Below are 14,716 nucleotides of genomic sequence, written 5' to 3'. Positions count from 1 at the left end.
ACTCCATCAACTGCAGTGAAGCATCAATTGCTCGTTCAGTGGTAGGCACAGAAAACAATCCATCATCTACATAGAAATTCTTGGAGACAATAGCGCACACTTCCTTGCTAAACTCGGATTCATTGTCTGCAGCTGTTCGTTTTAAAGCCCAGGCTGCAATCGATGGAGAGTCTGTCTTTCCAAACAAATGCACATTCATTTTGTGATCACTCGGTGGCTTATCGGCGCCTTCACTCCACCATAAGAACCGTAGGGCATCTGTATCCTCCTCCCCGCAGACTACTCTGTGAAACATGCTCTCGATATCAGAGGCTATGGCTACGTCCTCTTTCCTGAATCGGATCAGAACTCCAACGAGAGAATTGTTCAGCTGTGGTCCTTGCAGCAGTTCTTTATTCAGGGATGTCCCGCCAAATTCTGCAGCCGCATCGTACACCACTCGGACCTTTGCTTTATTCGGGTTAATTACACCGTGGTGTGGTAAATACCATGTGCATTTACTCATGTGGGTGGCTTCCTCAGCGGACAACTTCACAGCATACCCCTTTTCAATATAGTCGTTCATCACTGCCTCGTATTGCTTGGCAAATTCTGGACTTCGGTCAAACCGTCTCTTCAGTTGCTGTAACCTCCTTTCTGCTAAGGACCGGTTGTTTGGAAGCTGAGGGTCGCTATTTCGCCAAAGGAGACCGACCTCGTACCTCCCGTTCTTTAATTTAGTGGTGTTGTTCAATATTTCAAGGGCCCTTCTGTCCTCACGGCTGTCGCAACTGTCACCAACGTTTCCAAATCCGTGTGATTCAGAGTCCCAAAACTTCTCAACTTGCTGGTGAAGTCCCATGACCGACCCTTCCTTGGTAACGTCAAACTCGAATACGGAAAGGGCAACTGGCTTGCTATTATCTTCCCCCTTGTTTGTGGGCCCAGCTACACACCATCCAAATGGAGTTCTCATTGCATATGGCTGGTTCTGTGGGCTATCTCCCCAGCGGTAATCGAGAACTATGTGCGCCTGAGGCACATCCTGGCCAATGAGAACTGAAACCTTCGGAACATCCACAGGAATATTCGGCAGTTCTAAATGTGCAAGATGTGGCCATTGTGTTAAATCTACTTGGTTCGGACAATACCGGTCACTAACGTTCAAGTCCTGTATGGCCAAGGCATGAGGTATTGAGTGCAAGGGCCCATCTCGTCTCAATGGGCGTATCAGAAATTTAACTCTGATGAGTTCACAGTCATGATTCTTGTGTGTTACAGTGTTAATGCTCACTTTCTCGGGAGTTCCATGAAGTTGCAATCGTTCAGCTAGGTCCGACGTAATCATGGAACTGACAGCCGCTGAGTCTAAAAGGCCGTACGAAGTGACCATAGTTCCGTTTTCACCCACGATGGACAGCGGTACCACCTTGAGTAGCACAAAGCTTCGTTTTGAGTCTTCCATAGTTACGCTTACGGTTAAGTCCTCACTGGGAGTAGCGCTACGATTAACGCTCTCTTCACCCTTATTGGCGTCAGAAGTTGCTGTGGGTAGATGTAGCAGAGAATGGTGGGTCGATGGCTGAGGGCAGCTCTTCACATCACAACCCTTAGTTTTTGGACATGTCTTTATCATATGACAACTGGACAAACACCGGTAGCATAGTTCACTGGATCTTGCAAAAACGCCGGCGCCAATTCAAACCCTTCTTCGCGAACGCTGAACATTCTGAAACACCATGCCTTCCCTTGCAAACCCGACACCTCTCCTCTTCGCCTCTTTCAACCCGACCAACACGTTCTCCCTTTGCAGGTAGGGCCTTGTCCTCTTGGGGAGTATTGGTCTCCTTTGTTTTAATCTCTGTCGACAAGGTGGGAATATGTGTTTCTCCAGACTGTCCTGATGTGGGAAGAGGTTTTTTGAAGTTTCTGCCGGTGTTAGCCCTTATTGCAAGGGTACTAGGTCTTCCGTAGACTGGGTCATTCTCAGTTTGCGACTCGGCAGTTATGAACTCCGAAAGTTCCTTGAGCGTCGGCTCTCCACCACCAGTTCTTTCACGGTACTGCTTGGCTGACTTTCTCCATTTCGCCTGCAAGGGGTACGGTAGACGATCATAGATTTGCCGTAAGTTCGTAGTACAGTCAAGTTCCTTTGATTGCAGTTCAATCCTTGCCCAGCGACAATTTTGCACTTTATCGGAAAGAGCTAGAAGGGCTGCACTGTCACCATTCTTTAACTTTGGGCCATTTACCACTGACGACTTCAGGGCCTCCACTACCATTGCATTTTGTCCAAATCTCTGCCTTAACATTTGCAGAGCGATGTGACAACCATTCGGTAGACCCCGATAGTTTTCGACGACTTCCCTTGCTTTACCAGCTGTGTAAGTCATTAAATAATTCATTTTCTCGCTATCAGTCAACGATGCTCTGCTCTCGACTTGATCTCTAAAGTCAGCTCTGAAACGAAGGTAGCGGGATGGATCTCCATCAAACGGAGCGGGTACAGGCGGGGGTTGCGTCATTCTTAATTCCATCTTTTCCCAGAAGGCCGCTGGTGGTACAAGACTGGTCACTTCGGCATTGCAATTCGTTACCATGGGGTTGCAGTATGCTGCACTACCATTACTAACAACACATTCCGATTGTAAGGGTACAGAGGGCAACGCAAATTCCGGTGCCTTAGGGTCTAAAGCGCTTATAGATTCCAGCTGATTCCCGGCAGGATCATTCAAATGCTTAATTTCTGCTTCAGTTTTCCTCAAATTTCTGGATTCATCTATGGTTTGTATAGGCTCAGTGGTCTGCAAAGACTTCTTTGGTTTAGGCTGATCGTCGGCAGCTGTATCATTGACGTCAGGATCATCCGAGCCCAAATACTGTTCGTCATCCTCCTTCATAGCGTCTTCATACACTTTGTTCACCCCGGCCACAGCTGCACGTTCGGCCATTAATTTTGCTCTTTCTGCTTCCTTCTTCGCAGCCTCGACTTGATCAAGTTGTGCGATCCTTGCCTCCAACTCAGCCTGCCTTGCTTTGGCTTCGAGAGCCTTCGCCCTTGAGGATGTGGTTGACAACTTCGAGGACCTAGAGCCCTTTGATTTGATACTCTTGGCAGAACCCCTTTCAATTTTCTCATCTCTGATCCGCTGATTGGCATCGATCATCCACTTCTGTACTGTTTCACGAATGAGTCTAATTTCTTGGTACAAGTCATCATAATTCTCAGAGTCCGTAATTTGTTCCTCCTTTGTAAGAAGTTCTTGTATTTCTTCGTGTAGATCACCAAACTGCTCAAACAGATCATTTAGTTTAATAGACAAATCACTGATTAACTCAAGGTTCTTATCATGGCCCAACGGCGTGCTGATGTTAGCAATCTGAGATTGTATTTTTCGTTTAAGTTTATTTCTTTCTCCTTTCCTTTGCACGAGGCGATAGCCTTTGCCCTTTTCAGTTAGTTTCCGAGGTCTCTTATCGATAACGGTCTGATCCAATTCCGCGTTCCCTTGTCCATTCCACATTTCCTCTGAAACACATGCGTTTTCGTCCAGAGGCGGCGAGTTTGTCGTTTCGTTCGGCTTTGTAGCGTAACCAGACTCCTTGTTTTCGTTTTCCATTGCGGTAGAGAAGGCTTGAGGTTCACAAAGTGTTAAATCCGGAGTTTTTGTGAGATCGAGTGCCGTATCTCGGCCATCATCGCTCGAAAGATCCCAAACCGACATCACAAAACAACAAGGGATCAAAAACCCTTGTATACAAACATAGTAAGTACTCACGGCCAGTGTTGCACGCCAAATATTATCACCGAGACTCAAAATACCAATGTTCACAATAAGATAGGACAAATAGTCTGAGAACGGTGCTCGTAGGCCAACAAATCATCTGAATGCAGCTCGGCGTTCGAAGTAACTGTAGCGACGAAATTCACTCTTGTTTACGGACCTTTATTTCCAATACTGCAAGGACGGCTACAATCTTGAATCGTGACAATACACGAAGACAATGTTACAAACAATACAGTCGTCAATGCGTCGAAACCGATCAATTTTGGTCGTTACTTCGAGTGAATGCCCAAGCTGCAAACACTCGCTAAAACGTATCAAAAGGCAACTAAAAACAAAGTCACATGACCTCTAAAGGCGGGAAAACAAACGAAACAGGGAACCCAGCCGCTACAGTACCTTTAAGAGGAGCCTCAAACGCGAATTGAAGGTGCAGACCCCATGCGTTAAATGGTAAATATTTGATTTAGTTTAGATCTCCAAAGAGATAACGTAATTTTACGCGCATAGTTTAGGCTTTTAGTTTTGTACTAAGACTGTAATTAATTTAAGCTTTTTCTTCTTACCCCCTTCTTTTTAGCACTTGTAAATTAACTTCAGAATAGCCTTTTGGGAAAGTTAATAAAAATTATTGTATTATTGTAAAAGAGTACCTTGGCAACCGTAGATTTCCAGTCTCATCGATATGTGACTAAACCATGCCACCGGCACAACTCGAATATATCGTGCTAAGATGGCTTTATTCAGTCGGTTATACATAATTCTACTTGGACCGCCAGAATTCCCAGTAAACACCTGGAAAAAGAATCGTTTACATGTTTGACAATACTGAGCAGTCCTTTGAGGCAGGGTAGTCTGCACATTGGGGAGGAGCGTTGCGTGACGGCACTGAAAACGGCTGTGTAGCAGACTAAAGGCAGGGCGGCTTAGCAGTTAGGATCATTTTACGTTTCTGGGAAACTGCCCACCTACCCCTCCCCTAAGCCAACATTTTGCCCTAAGTAAGAACTAAGTGCAAGTGCCATTTTTCATTGGTCAGTTAATCAATTTATGCACCTGCATGGGTTGCATTGAGAGAGACATTCTGGAGCAATAAAACATAGTGTGTGACAGAATCAGTGTATCTATTCATGCCATGGCTTGAAGAGGCAATGTCAAGGAAAGCATCTAGAAGGAGACAAATCAATATTAATGTAGTGTCTACGATAACATGTGTGTCACTCAGTTGGTCACACTCTTCCCAGTATTCCTCAAATTTCAAATCCCAAATGCATTGGCAGCCACATAGTTTAACAAAAGTATAAAAAATAATAAATAAATAAATAAATGAATAAGTGCTCCCTTGCCCCAAAATATAGAACTTGCACTGTTTGTCAAGCTTGTACATTATTTTCCCCACTATCCGTGGCAAGGTCATGCAGACATCTTAAAAGAGAATTCATGATTGCTAGTAGTATTGTTCCTTCAATTCAACCTGTCAGAAAACAACAGAAAAGTTTGCAGACACTGAAAGACATATAGTCTGCGAGCAGTCTCTCTTTTGCTTGAAAATCTGTAAGCAAGAGTATTTGAGCAGCGTATTCGAATTTGCGCCCTCACAACTCGTGCGACTTCGCTGCTCAAATAATCTCGCTTACAGATTTTCGAGCTGAAGAGAGACTGCTCACAGCCTAAAAGACACACAACATAAAAATGATGTACCAGTTTTATGAAACCTTTACATGTTGTATTTTATATTATATCCTTGGGGAGGGAGCCAGCCTGGCATAAGGACTCAGTTCTTCTCTCTTTACACCCTCACTCATCCTTCTTTTTACCATCTACTTTTATGCATTAAAGGTTGTTATAAATAAAAAAACCTGTATAATTAGAATTGGGCGGGCATCCACACAAACTTTGCTGCTTTCTGCTTATTAGAGATATCCACTAAGTACAGGTTTGTTTTTCTTAAATTATGGAAAGAAACGTTTTGCCACATTTTGAGCTATTCGACTGCTGAATACAGGGTGTCTACTTAATATGGGGTCTGCATAATAGAGGTTTCACCACACAATGTAGAAAATGAGTTAATTAGGCTTTCACTGAGGAGGGGAGGTACAAGAAATAAGACAATTATAAACAAGAAGCTATACACAGCTTGAACTTATTGCAGTAGTTTATATTAATTCTTAGCACTTTTGAGTGCTTTCTATAGAGAAAAATTCAGCAGCCGACACCTAAAACCATGGGTGCTTACTGAAGTAAACAAAACTTGCTGGATCAATAAGTGGCAAACACAACATCAAAAGGTCCTATGCATCCAAACCCCTACATTTATTATGCATGCAGCAAGCTTATATTATTTAACACACATAACAAATGTTTGGGGTTGTTCTTACCTACACATTGTGGTGCAGGATCTGTAAAGGTTAATTATTACAGGTGTATAAGAAAATATGAGGCTTGGTAAAACCATCTAAAGTAAATAATCTCCAGATGAGATTATCATACTGTCGTATTTATTTCAACACCGTTTGCAACATAAAAAAACACAAATAACCTTACACAAATAAAGCTTTTACAAGCAAAAATCGGTTTCAGGATGCACACTCAGTGATCTTTGTAGTGTTTTAGCCTCGCAAGTAAATAATTCGTGAGCTCGTTGTTTTGCCAATTTTTTTTGAGTAAGAACCTTTCAGAATTCGGCAAAATCCTAGGGTCCATTTTTTTGAAGGTATGAAAAGACTTCAAAGTTTCAAAAGAGGATTTTCAGACTGACTTTAGCAGTATTTTTTGCTCGATGGAATGTTGACAATTACAGTTTCATCAGGGCACCCAATGACAGTTTCCTCCTTAATGCTTTAAAAACACTTTTTAGGCTATCCAGAGTACTTTAAGATCTCTATAAATGTATTTTAAGCGGCACTAAAAAATTTATATCTGTTCGGTCATCCTAGGGCCACTTGAGTCTTTTTCGAAATTACAAGGGCTTCGGCATTATTTTCCCGAAAATTTTAGCTGCAATTTAAAGTTTTACGAGGAAGTGATAATTTTTCTGATTCCTCTCTGCATTGCATTTTCGATTCCGAAAATTTTAGGTTTCCTTTCTCTACGAAAAATGGGCTAACATGGGGAGTGAACATGGAAAAAATTAAACTACAGAAAATCGTAGGGAATTTATTAATTAAGCTTCGAAGTTGTACATGAATGGAACGGTCATCTAGAAATTTTTAGCTTCCTCAAGCTATAGAAAATTCTAGGCAATTTTTGCTTCTCTGAACAGATATTTCACAGAAAACAGTCGTTGGGTGCCCCTGTTTAATCGAGTAGAAGAGGTGTGTAAACTCAACATTTCCTTTAAAGACAAATTTTCCCCCGAAATTAAATTCAACTCACTTAATGAGAAAAAAATGAAAGCAAATCTTGACGAAAGCTTGAGATTTCAATTAAACAGGACAGAGAAAACTACAGAGAAACGGCTCCTTACCTCGAGTAACCGGGCAACCTGCTTTTGTCTGCACTTACGAAGAACAACACAAATTAGCGGCACAAAAAACCTTTTTCCCTAACTTGGCGATTCGACAGATGAAAAAAAAAAGCTCTGCTTTTCTTCTTAGGCTTGGAAGTACAATTTACAGCTGAATTTAAACTTCTGGCGATTCCATATAACCTGTTTCCGATTTGATTTGCAATGTTTGAAAATTCTGTAAAGGTCAAACTTTTTGTTTACCGATTTCCACGCTTTTTGGTTTCTTTACTGATTTAGGAATGTTGACCTCGCCGCGAATATCCTGCTTCTATTAACCTCGGGTTCAATAAAGAATAATTGCTAATTGTCCAATGTGAAGTGTGGAACAAATTAAAATATCAGTCAAGCAGGAAAAGGTGTGTTCCACAAGATTCCCGCCTTCCCGGTCATGTCCTTGACAAAAATACTGGAAACCTTTATACGTACTTTTCCTTCCTCTTTCAATAGAAAATACGTCCACACGGTCGCTTGTACGGTCGTCTTTGTAGGACCCGCGTGTTTTGTGTACAACGCCTATCCGGGCCGCAACGCTACTTGTCTTCTTTCCAGCAGTTCAAACAAAAACGATGGTCACGCGGTCGCTTTAACCGATTTCTACCGTTGCTTGTAAAGGACCCTTTTGTGTAGAAGTTTTAAGCAGTTTCTATGGTAGGTTCTTTGTTGAAGAAGGCCAATTAATCAACTCCACATCGTCCCTCCACTTGTGCCGCCATTTTTTTATTTGTTGACGTAGCCTCGCTTTGGCGCGCTGAATCGTGAAAGCGAGTCTTCCGGAAGTTAACCAGTTTACCGGAAACTGTTTCCGCGTGGTCCGCATAGTTCTTAAAATTAAGATATCCCGGCCAACGCCCTTAGATTCCCTCTCTGTCCTATTATGGCTCTTGCTAAGTGTTAATGTTGGTTTAGGGGAGAGGTAGGTGGGCAGTTTCACAGAAACGTAAAATGATCCGCAGTTAAAGGCGCTGGAATTGTAATCCGGAGGCCCCGCGTTCAATGCCCGCCCTGACCGCTCACTGGACTTGTTTTCGGTAGTTTCGAGTTCAAATCCTCGGTCACACTTGTAAATAGCCAAGAGATCTACCAGTTATTGTGTTACCCAGGGGCGGATCAAGGAATTTTTGACTGGGGGTCCAAACTTTGGTTTAGAAAGTACTGTTGAACTTTTTTGTGGCAAATAACTTGTCATAGAGACGACCACGTGTTTCTCAATCTGTGAACGCCAGTCGCCGTTGGCGCGGGAAAGACTGCTTTGCGAGCTGAGGCGAACAGATCAAAGGAGGGTACCCAAAAACAATTACATTTTTGAATATCCCTGGAATTTAGTTTAGTGGCAAAATGCAACGCGCGTTCCATGCATTAAAAAAATCAGCCAGTCGATGTAAGAATTTAAGTCTCAAACAAGCTTCAGGTCTGATAGGGGGGTCCGGACTCCCGATTCTCCCTGAATGTCGTGAACAGCAGCTGAAATAGTGAGTTTTGACATACTTTAAAGCTTGTTGACCGTTAATCTTAACCTGCATTTATGACCGTTGACGGTAAAAAAATAACCTTTTCTGACTGTTGACGGTCAATTTTAAGGCCATTTGACGGCTGACGGTAAACCCCATTGAGACCCTCCATTAAGGAAGCTATGTTTGGAAACCTTATTGAATTCAGTATTTGCCTCACCTTCTTTCATATTAAATCACTAAGCGTTCCATACAACACTGAGGATATGCCTGAGGCAGATTTTGCTACAGTAGGGGGTGGGGGAGGGGGGACTGGCATCAGGGATTCATTAAGGAGCTTAAGCAACAACGCCGGCGACGGCTACGAAAACGTCTCTTAAAAAGTGAAAACTTTATCGTCTAAAGGAATGTGTCAAAGTTCAGGAAAGAAAAAGAAAGTTGTTGTCTTGTGTTTCCGTCCTCGACAAAACATGAATTTAAGCACTTTCGCCTTGCAAAAACGGCAAAAAAATGTACAAAAAAAGCGTGATGCACATGTAAGGTTATTGTTTTGCTACTCAAACCGGAACTATTGCTTTTTTGCAGTTTTCTTTGTCGTCGTCGTTGCCTAAGTTCCCTATTTAGCAAGTCCAGCGTACCTTTGCTGAAGCATTCGCATTACCAGGTTCTTTGTAAAATTGCCATATGACTCCGTCAGAACTATACCGAATCTTAAACTTAGTCACGTATTGTACGATTCCGTCTCCACTTCCCAGAGTCGCGACACGTGTTACTTTGGTGTAACCACCAAAGTCCACTTGAAGCCACTGGTGAAGATTACTTGTAGCCGCTGCCCACCATTCTATATTCCTCCACGACACTTTCGAATTTAGCCTTGCCTTTTTTGCAGAATGGTCACGTCGCCAGTTCTTGGTATAATGCGAAGATGCACTTATTTGAGCATCAGAAATGGCCCCGCTTTCCATTCCAAGAGGATCTATATATTTCAAGCAAAAAATATGTCAAACAAGGAAACAAACAATAGAAAATAGTCAAGAGGTAGTGGAATTTCGTAGCCCACTTAGACAAGACCTCAAAGTACCCTATGGCAAGGGCCGACAGTGTTAGGCTGCTATGACTTTAAGTTATTGTTTAGGTTTTTTTTCCCTGTGTTGGAAGTCAACTTTAAAGAAAAGGACGCTAAAAAGGCCATATAATAAAGAACTTATTAACCTCGTGCGTTTGGTCATTACAGGGAAATCTCAGACCGAGGCCTCGATGTATAAAGAGAGCTTAAGCAACGAAGACGGCGACGGCAACGAGAACGGCAAAAAAAGGAAAAGGTTTATACTCGCAAAACAACAACGCTGCACGTGCATCACGCTTTATTGTACATTTCTTTGCTGTTGTTGCACGCAGTTTTGTCGAGGACGGGAACTGACAACAACAAGTTTCTTTTCTTTCCTGAACTTTGATACAGTCCTTTAGAACTTAACTCCAAAAAAATTTGCCAACATTTCACGAATTAAACGAGACAGAATAAGCGTGATAGCGTGATAAAGTGGTGGCAGCGCGAATTCATTTTTTAAGTGACGTTTGTAGCCGTCGCCGTCGCCGTCCTTGTTGCTTATAAGCTCCCTATTACATCAAAGCCTCGGTCTGAGATTTCCCTGTAATCTCGGACATCACTCTCGGTCGATAAGTAGTGTTTATAATCTACAACGATTTAAACATGATTTTAAAAGTGAAGTTTCAACAACGCCTTCATTCGCCGGTCTTCGTCAAGGCTTGAAGCTACCGCGCGAAGTTACGTAAAAAGATTGCTCCCTCTGCCTGTCTCGAGGTTGATGGCAATGCAAGGTAGGCCATATCCGAGTTCCCCTGGGCCTCTGTATCAAAACGACTAGTGCTTAGCCATTGATATGGAGATGATTTTTCATTCTCATGCAAATAAAACTCAATTTCACAAGAATGGCTGTGCACTTGGCCTCATTTTGAAAGTGAGGGTTTTCGGAACTCGGAAGTGGCCTATTGCCTTTGAAAATTTGAATGGAAACTGCATTGTGGCCTAGAAGAAGGTCAGTTGTTCTGAAACATCCTTACCGGAACACGTTAAGGCGTGATAGGAAGCTTGGAAACCGGAGAAAGATTTGTTGTTGTCCGTTTTAAAAACCACAAACATTTGGTTTGCTGAAGAATAGAGTCCACCCTGAGGGGGCGGGTGTCCTCCGTAAAACACTCCCAACACCTCCCCTGTGGTATTCCCTCCATCGTACACACGAATGACATCTGTGTTGTTTTCAGCCTGTAAACTGAAACTTGATGAGAACATCAAAAACACGTGCTGTGATTGGTTGACTCTGATATTCCAGGAACAGTAGGCTTCATTCGGGTAATTGTGCGGAAAATTCGGAGACTGAAGGATACCACTGTCTGCACCCACGTGAGTCTCGTTGCAAGCTTCGCATTCTAGGATTACAAGATTTCCAAGCAATAAAATGATGAATACAGTAAAAGCCTGCGTTTTAAGAACCTGCATTTTCCCAAGATAGCCGAACAGGTACTTACATAAAATAATAGTTAGCACAGTTGCAAATTTAAGGTATTTAGGGTAGGTTCTTAAATAGGTTCATTTTCTGAAAAAAAAAAAAAACTAAGAGTATTTAGGGGTATTCGCCTTGTTCCTTATACAAAATGTGCACACTAAATTAGCATTGCAGTTGGAGTGCATGATAAGGCACCTATGTCTCTAAAGAGGATCCTAAATGTTGACTTATGTATATTTACCCAAGTGTACAGAATTTTTGTTATCGATTTTAGAAAATAAGAACATGTTTCAAATTTTAATGAATTAATTTTCACATAATTGAACTGTGGAACAAAAAAATTAATGCTGAGCAGAACCATCGCAGTTAAATACGCAGCTTATGCAGTTGCGAAAAGAAAGCCTAATTATGGTTTTTGACTGCTATCAAACAATCCTACCGTTTGTTTAAAAAGAAAATGCCGAGAAAAGGAATGAAAAGGAATTTCCTCACCAACATTTCAGCTGTTCGTGAAACGCCATGAAAAAAGGATACTAGGCAGATCAATTTAGGTTTCTCTATGGAAACTGACCACCTACCCCTTCCCTAAGCCAACATTTTGCCCTAAGTGAGAAGTAACAGGGAGGAGTAGGTGGTCTGTTTCCTAGAAACTAGAGAGACAATAAGCAATTTGTTTAGTTCACTCATGCAGTTAAAAGACAGCTTGGGACTAAGGATAAACCAGGCGAAATCATTATGCCCTCGAAAAGATACAGTTCAAAATTTGAAATTACTAAAGAACCGATCTATGCCTTGGGGTCTACTTCTCTTGCATCGACTTGCAGCCAAAAAACATAATTTGACCGACTAGTTTCTTGTAAAAAAATAATTAAATAAAAAACAAAACAGAAAAAATGCTAATTTGTTCAACCACAACAAAAGATAATGAGCTGACTACAAGAGATGTCATAGGCGTGATGATCTATAATTCGCAACTATATTTAGTATTTATTAAAAACTGAATCATTGGATAATGCAATTCTAGAGTTCTGATTGGCTTAGGCATCGTGGTATATGACCCATTATACCATACTCTCCAAATATGGTAACTGTACGCGTCTGCTCAAAATTAAAAACAAGCTGAAAATCGGTAGTTTTATTTACAACTAAAGTCGGGAAGAATTCTTGATATTTTCTGGGCGTTTTTAATAAAACAATTATTCCACTCGCCCTTGTTGGATATGAGATGATTATAGCCAAATCCAACGCACACTCGTGGAATAACTGTTAAATATATCACTACATCATCAGCCCAATTCATACTGTGTGGACAATGGCAATTTCGAGGTTAACTTCGAAATTGAGTTTAATTCCGAAATTGAACAACGTTTGCCCTTGTCATGAACAAGGGTATCTGATGACAGATCAGAGGAACAAACTCTTTTCCAAAGCTAGTCTAAAGCTTAACGTAATGATGAAAATCTTTTTAACACCTACTTTTTTTTCTACGAAATTCTGAAGCAAATATAGTACTTACTTGACAATATGTATACCAAGGTAAGAAGGCTGACAGTTTTCAAGAGCATCATCTTTGTTCAGGAGAAATCCGTTCTGCTGACAATGAAACGCCGTAATTGGTCTTAAAGAGTCGAAGAACACTCCTTTTATATCAATATTGGTAAAAGAAAGAGATATTAAAAGGAACGTTCTGCTGTGACATCCAAACATCCGCTCAAGCAGCTTAAGGCAAGGTTAAGCCACTTATGGCTGAGTGGCATTTAGAACTAGAAGAGATTGTTTCAGTTGTTTGGATAATTAAAGGCTCATGAAAATAGGCCACTCTCGATATATTAAAATTCAGCATGATAGCGAGTCGAGTGCATAAATAAGTTATTTTGGAAAGTTATGTTAATTTCCTTGTAAGAGAACACAAAAGAAAATGACTAAACATGTCCTCTAAGACTCGCTATCATGATGAATTTTAATTTATCGAAAGTGGCCTTTTGGCACTGTCGGCCAGAACCTATTTAGAACGTCTAATTTGATAGGTTCTTGTTTTGACAAGCAACATTGTATCAATGGTCTTCACAAAGTGTAACATTTTCGATGTTCAGATTTTCAATCACGTAACAACGTAACCTGCAAAATAAACATTAACGATTTTCCAGTCTGTTCTAACAAAATAAAGCCGGGGAGATTCATCGAGATTTTGTGGGCGTTTTTAATAAAACAGTTATTCCACCCGCGCTTGTTGGATATGAGATGATCATAGCCAACTCGGCGCCTCGCTGGCTATCTACCATCTCATATCCAACGCGCACTCGTGGAATAATTGTTAACTAGCGTTATTTGTTACAGGGATTACGTAATGGTGAAACGTAAGTGATAAATACCAGAAACGTGACCTGTATGTCTTAGTTTTTAGTATGTGATTTTTCTGAGCCGTTTAGTCCCTAGGGTACCTTTCCTACTAAAATCCAAAAACCATCATTGATCAAAATGATCGGAAGGTGGATTTCTTTGGATCGTATCTGAGACCTATGACTTTAGATTTCGCATCCGAATTTAAACACGGCACACGTAAAACAGCCTTTCGGGCTCGGTATGATTACCGGGACCTTCGAGAAAAGGGCCCCTGGCACCCGAAAATAGAAAAAAGGAAGTCGAAACTGCTTAGCGGCCAGTTCTGACTTCCGATTGTTGACTTTTCCATCTGAGTCATTAGGGCCATTTATACGAGGAAAAATAAGACGAGTCTTACATAAGACGCGAACTGTACCATTTATACGAGCATGTCTTATCTAATAAGACGCGTCTTAGCTAAGCCGCGTCTTATTTTAGACGAAATGTGCCGTTTATACGGAAAGTTCGCGTCTTATTTAAGACGCGTCTCATGTAAGACGCGTCTTATTTTCCTTCGTATAAATGGCCCTATTAACCACTTTTGATGCCCTTGAAAGATGATATTTTTTGTAATAAAATATTGTCTGGAGAAATTTTGAGACGTTGGCAGGGAAGCAAAAACAATACAGTTCAGACCACGTTCGACCTCTGACGTCCGAGTTGGATGTCTCAATCCGAATAATTACAATAATATAACAATACCACAAGGTTCACTGAAATTCCAGTTGACAAATTAATTTCAAATTAGGAAATAAGCAGAAAAAACCGTCCAAGATATTTCCTATAGCTTACGAAATTAGACACTATCTTTTTTCTATCTTAAAGCTAGTAAATGAAACTATCTACAAGCTATCTCGTTTCTAGTTTATTCTTATCTTCATGCCCTCTGTAGCTAGTATTAACTAATCACCTTAAGCTTATCTTGGTCATAACTAATTTCTAGTTATTTGGAACCATGCAGATAGTCTATATATCTTAATACTATCTTAAAAATGAAATTTTACGTTACTGCAAATGTTAGCTTTGTCATCATAATTTTCTTAGCATCGCGCAGATTGGTCTCTGTTTTCAAGGCCCTATTCATGGCTA

At 41.2% G+C, this 14,716-nt stretch overlaps 2 protein-coding genes across 2 annotated transcripts in view; both read right to left on the bottom strand.

The window, feature by feature from the left end:
• LOC140953526 (uncharacterized) overlaps positions 1–4,495 on the bottom strand; it is a 50,754-nt gene extending 46,259 nt beyond the window's left edge. Inside the window, exon 1 of the mRNA XM_073402934.1 lies at positions 4,418–4,495. Within this exon, the coding sequence (XP_073259035.1) occupies positions 4,418–4,445 (28 nt within the window). The 5' untranslated portion in view covers positions 4,446–4,495. The remainder of the gene's footprint in view (positions 1–4,417) is intronic.
• Positions 4,496–9,340: 4,845 nt separating this feature from the next.
• On the bottom strand, positions 9,341–11,238 carry LOC140953856 (neuropilin-1-like). The gene is made up of 2 exons (XM_073403234.1): positions 10,803–11,238; positions 9,341–9,696 (listed from the first exon to the last, which is right to left on the bottom strand). The coding sequence occupies exons 1-2, from the start codon at positions 11,236–11,238 to the stop codon at positions 9,341–9,343; spliced, it is 792 nt and encodes a 263-aa protein (XP_073259335.1).
• Positions 11,239–14,716: the final 3,478 nt, after the last annotated feature.

This window comes from Porites lutea, chromosome 12 (genome assembly GCF_958299795.1).
Source record: "Porites lutea chromosome 12, jaPorLute2.1, whole genome shotgun sequence".
NCBI lineage: Eukaryota > Metazoa > Cnidaria > Anthozoa > Scleractinia > Poritidae > Porites > Porites lutea.
This window is presented reverse-complemented; position numbering and strand designations above follow the sequence as displayed.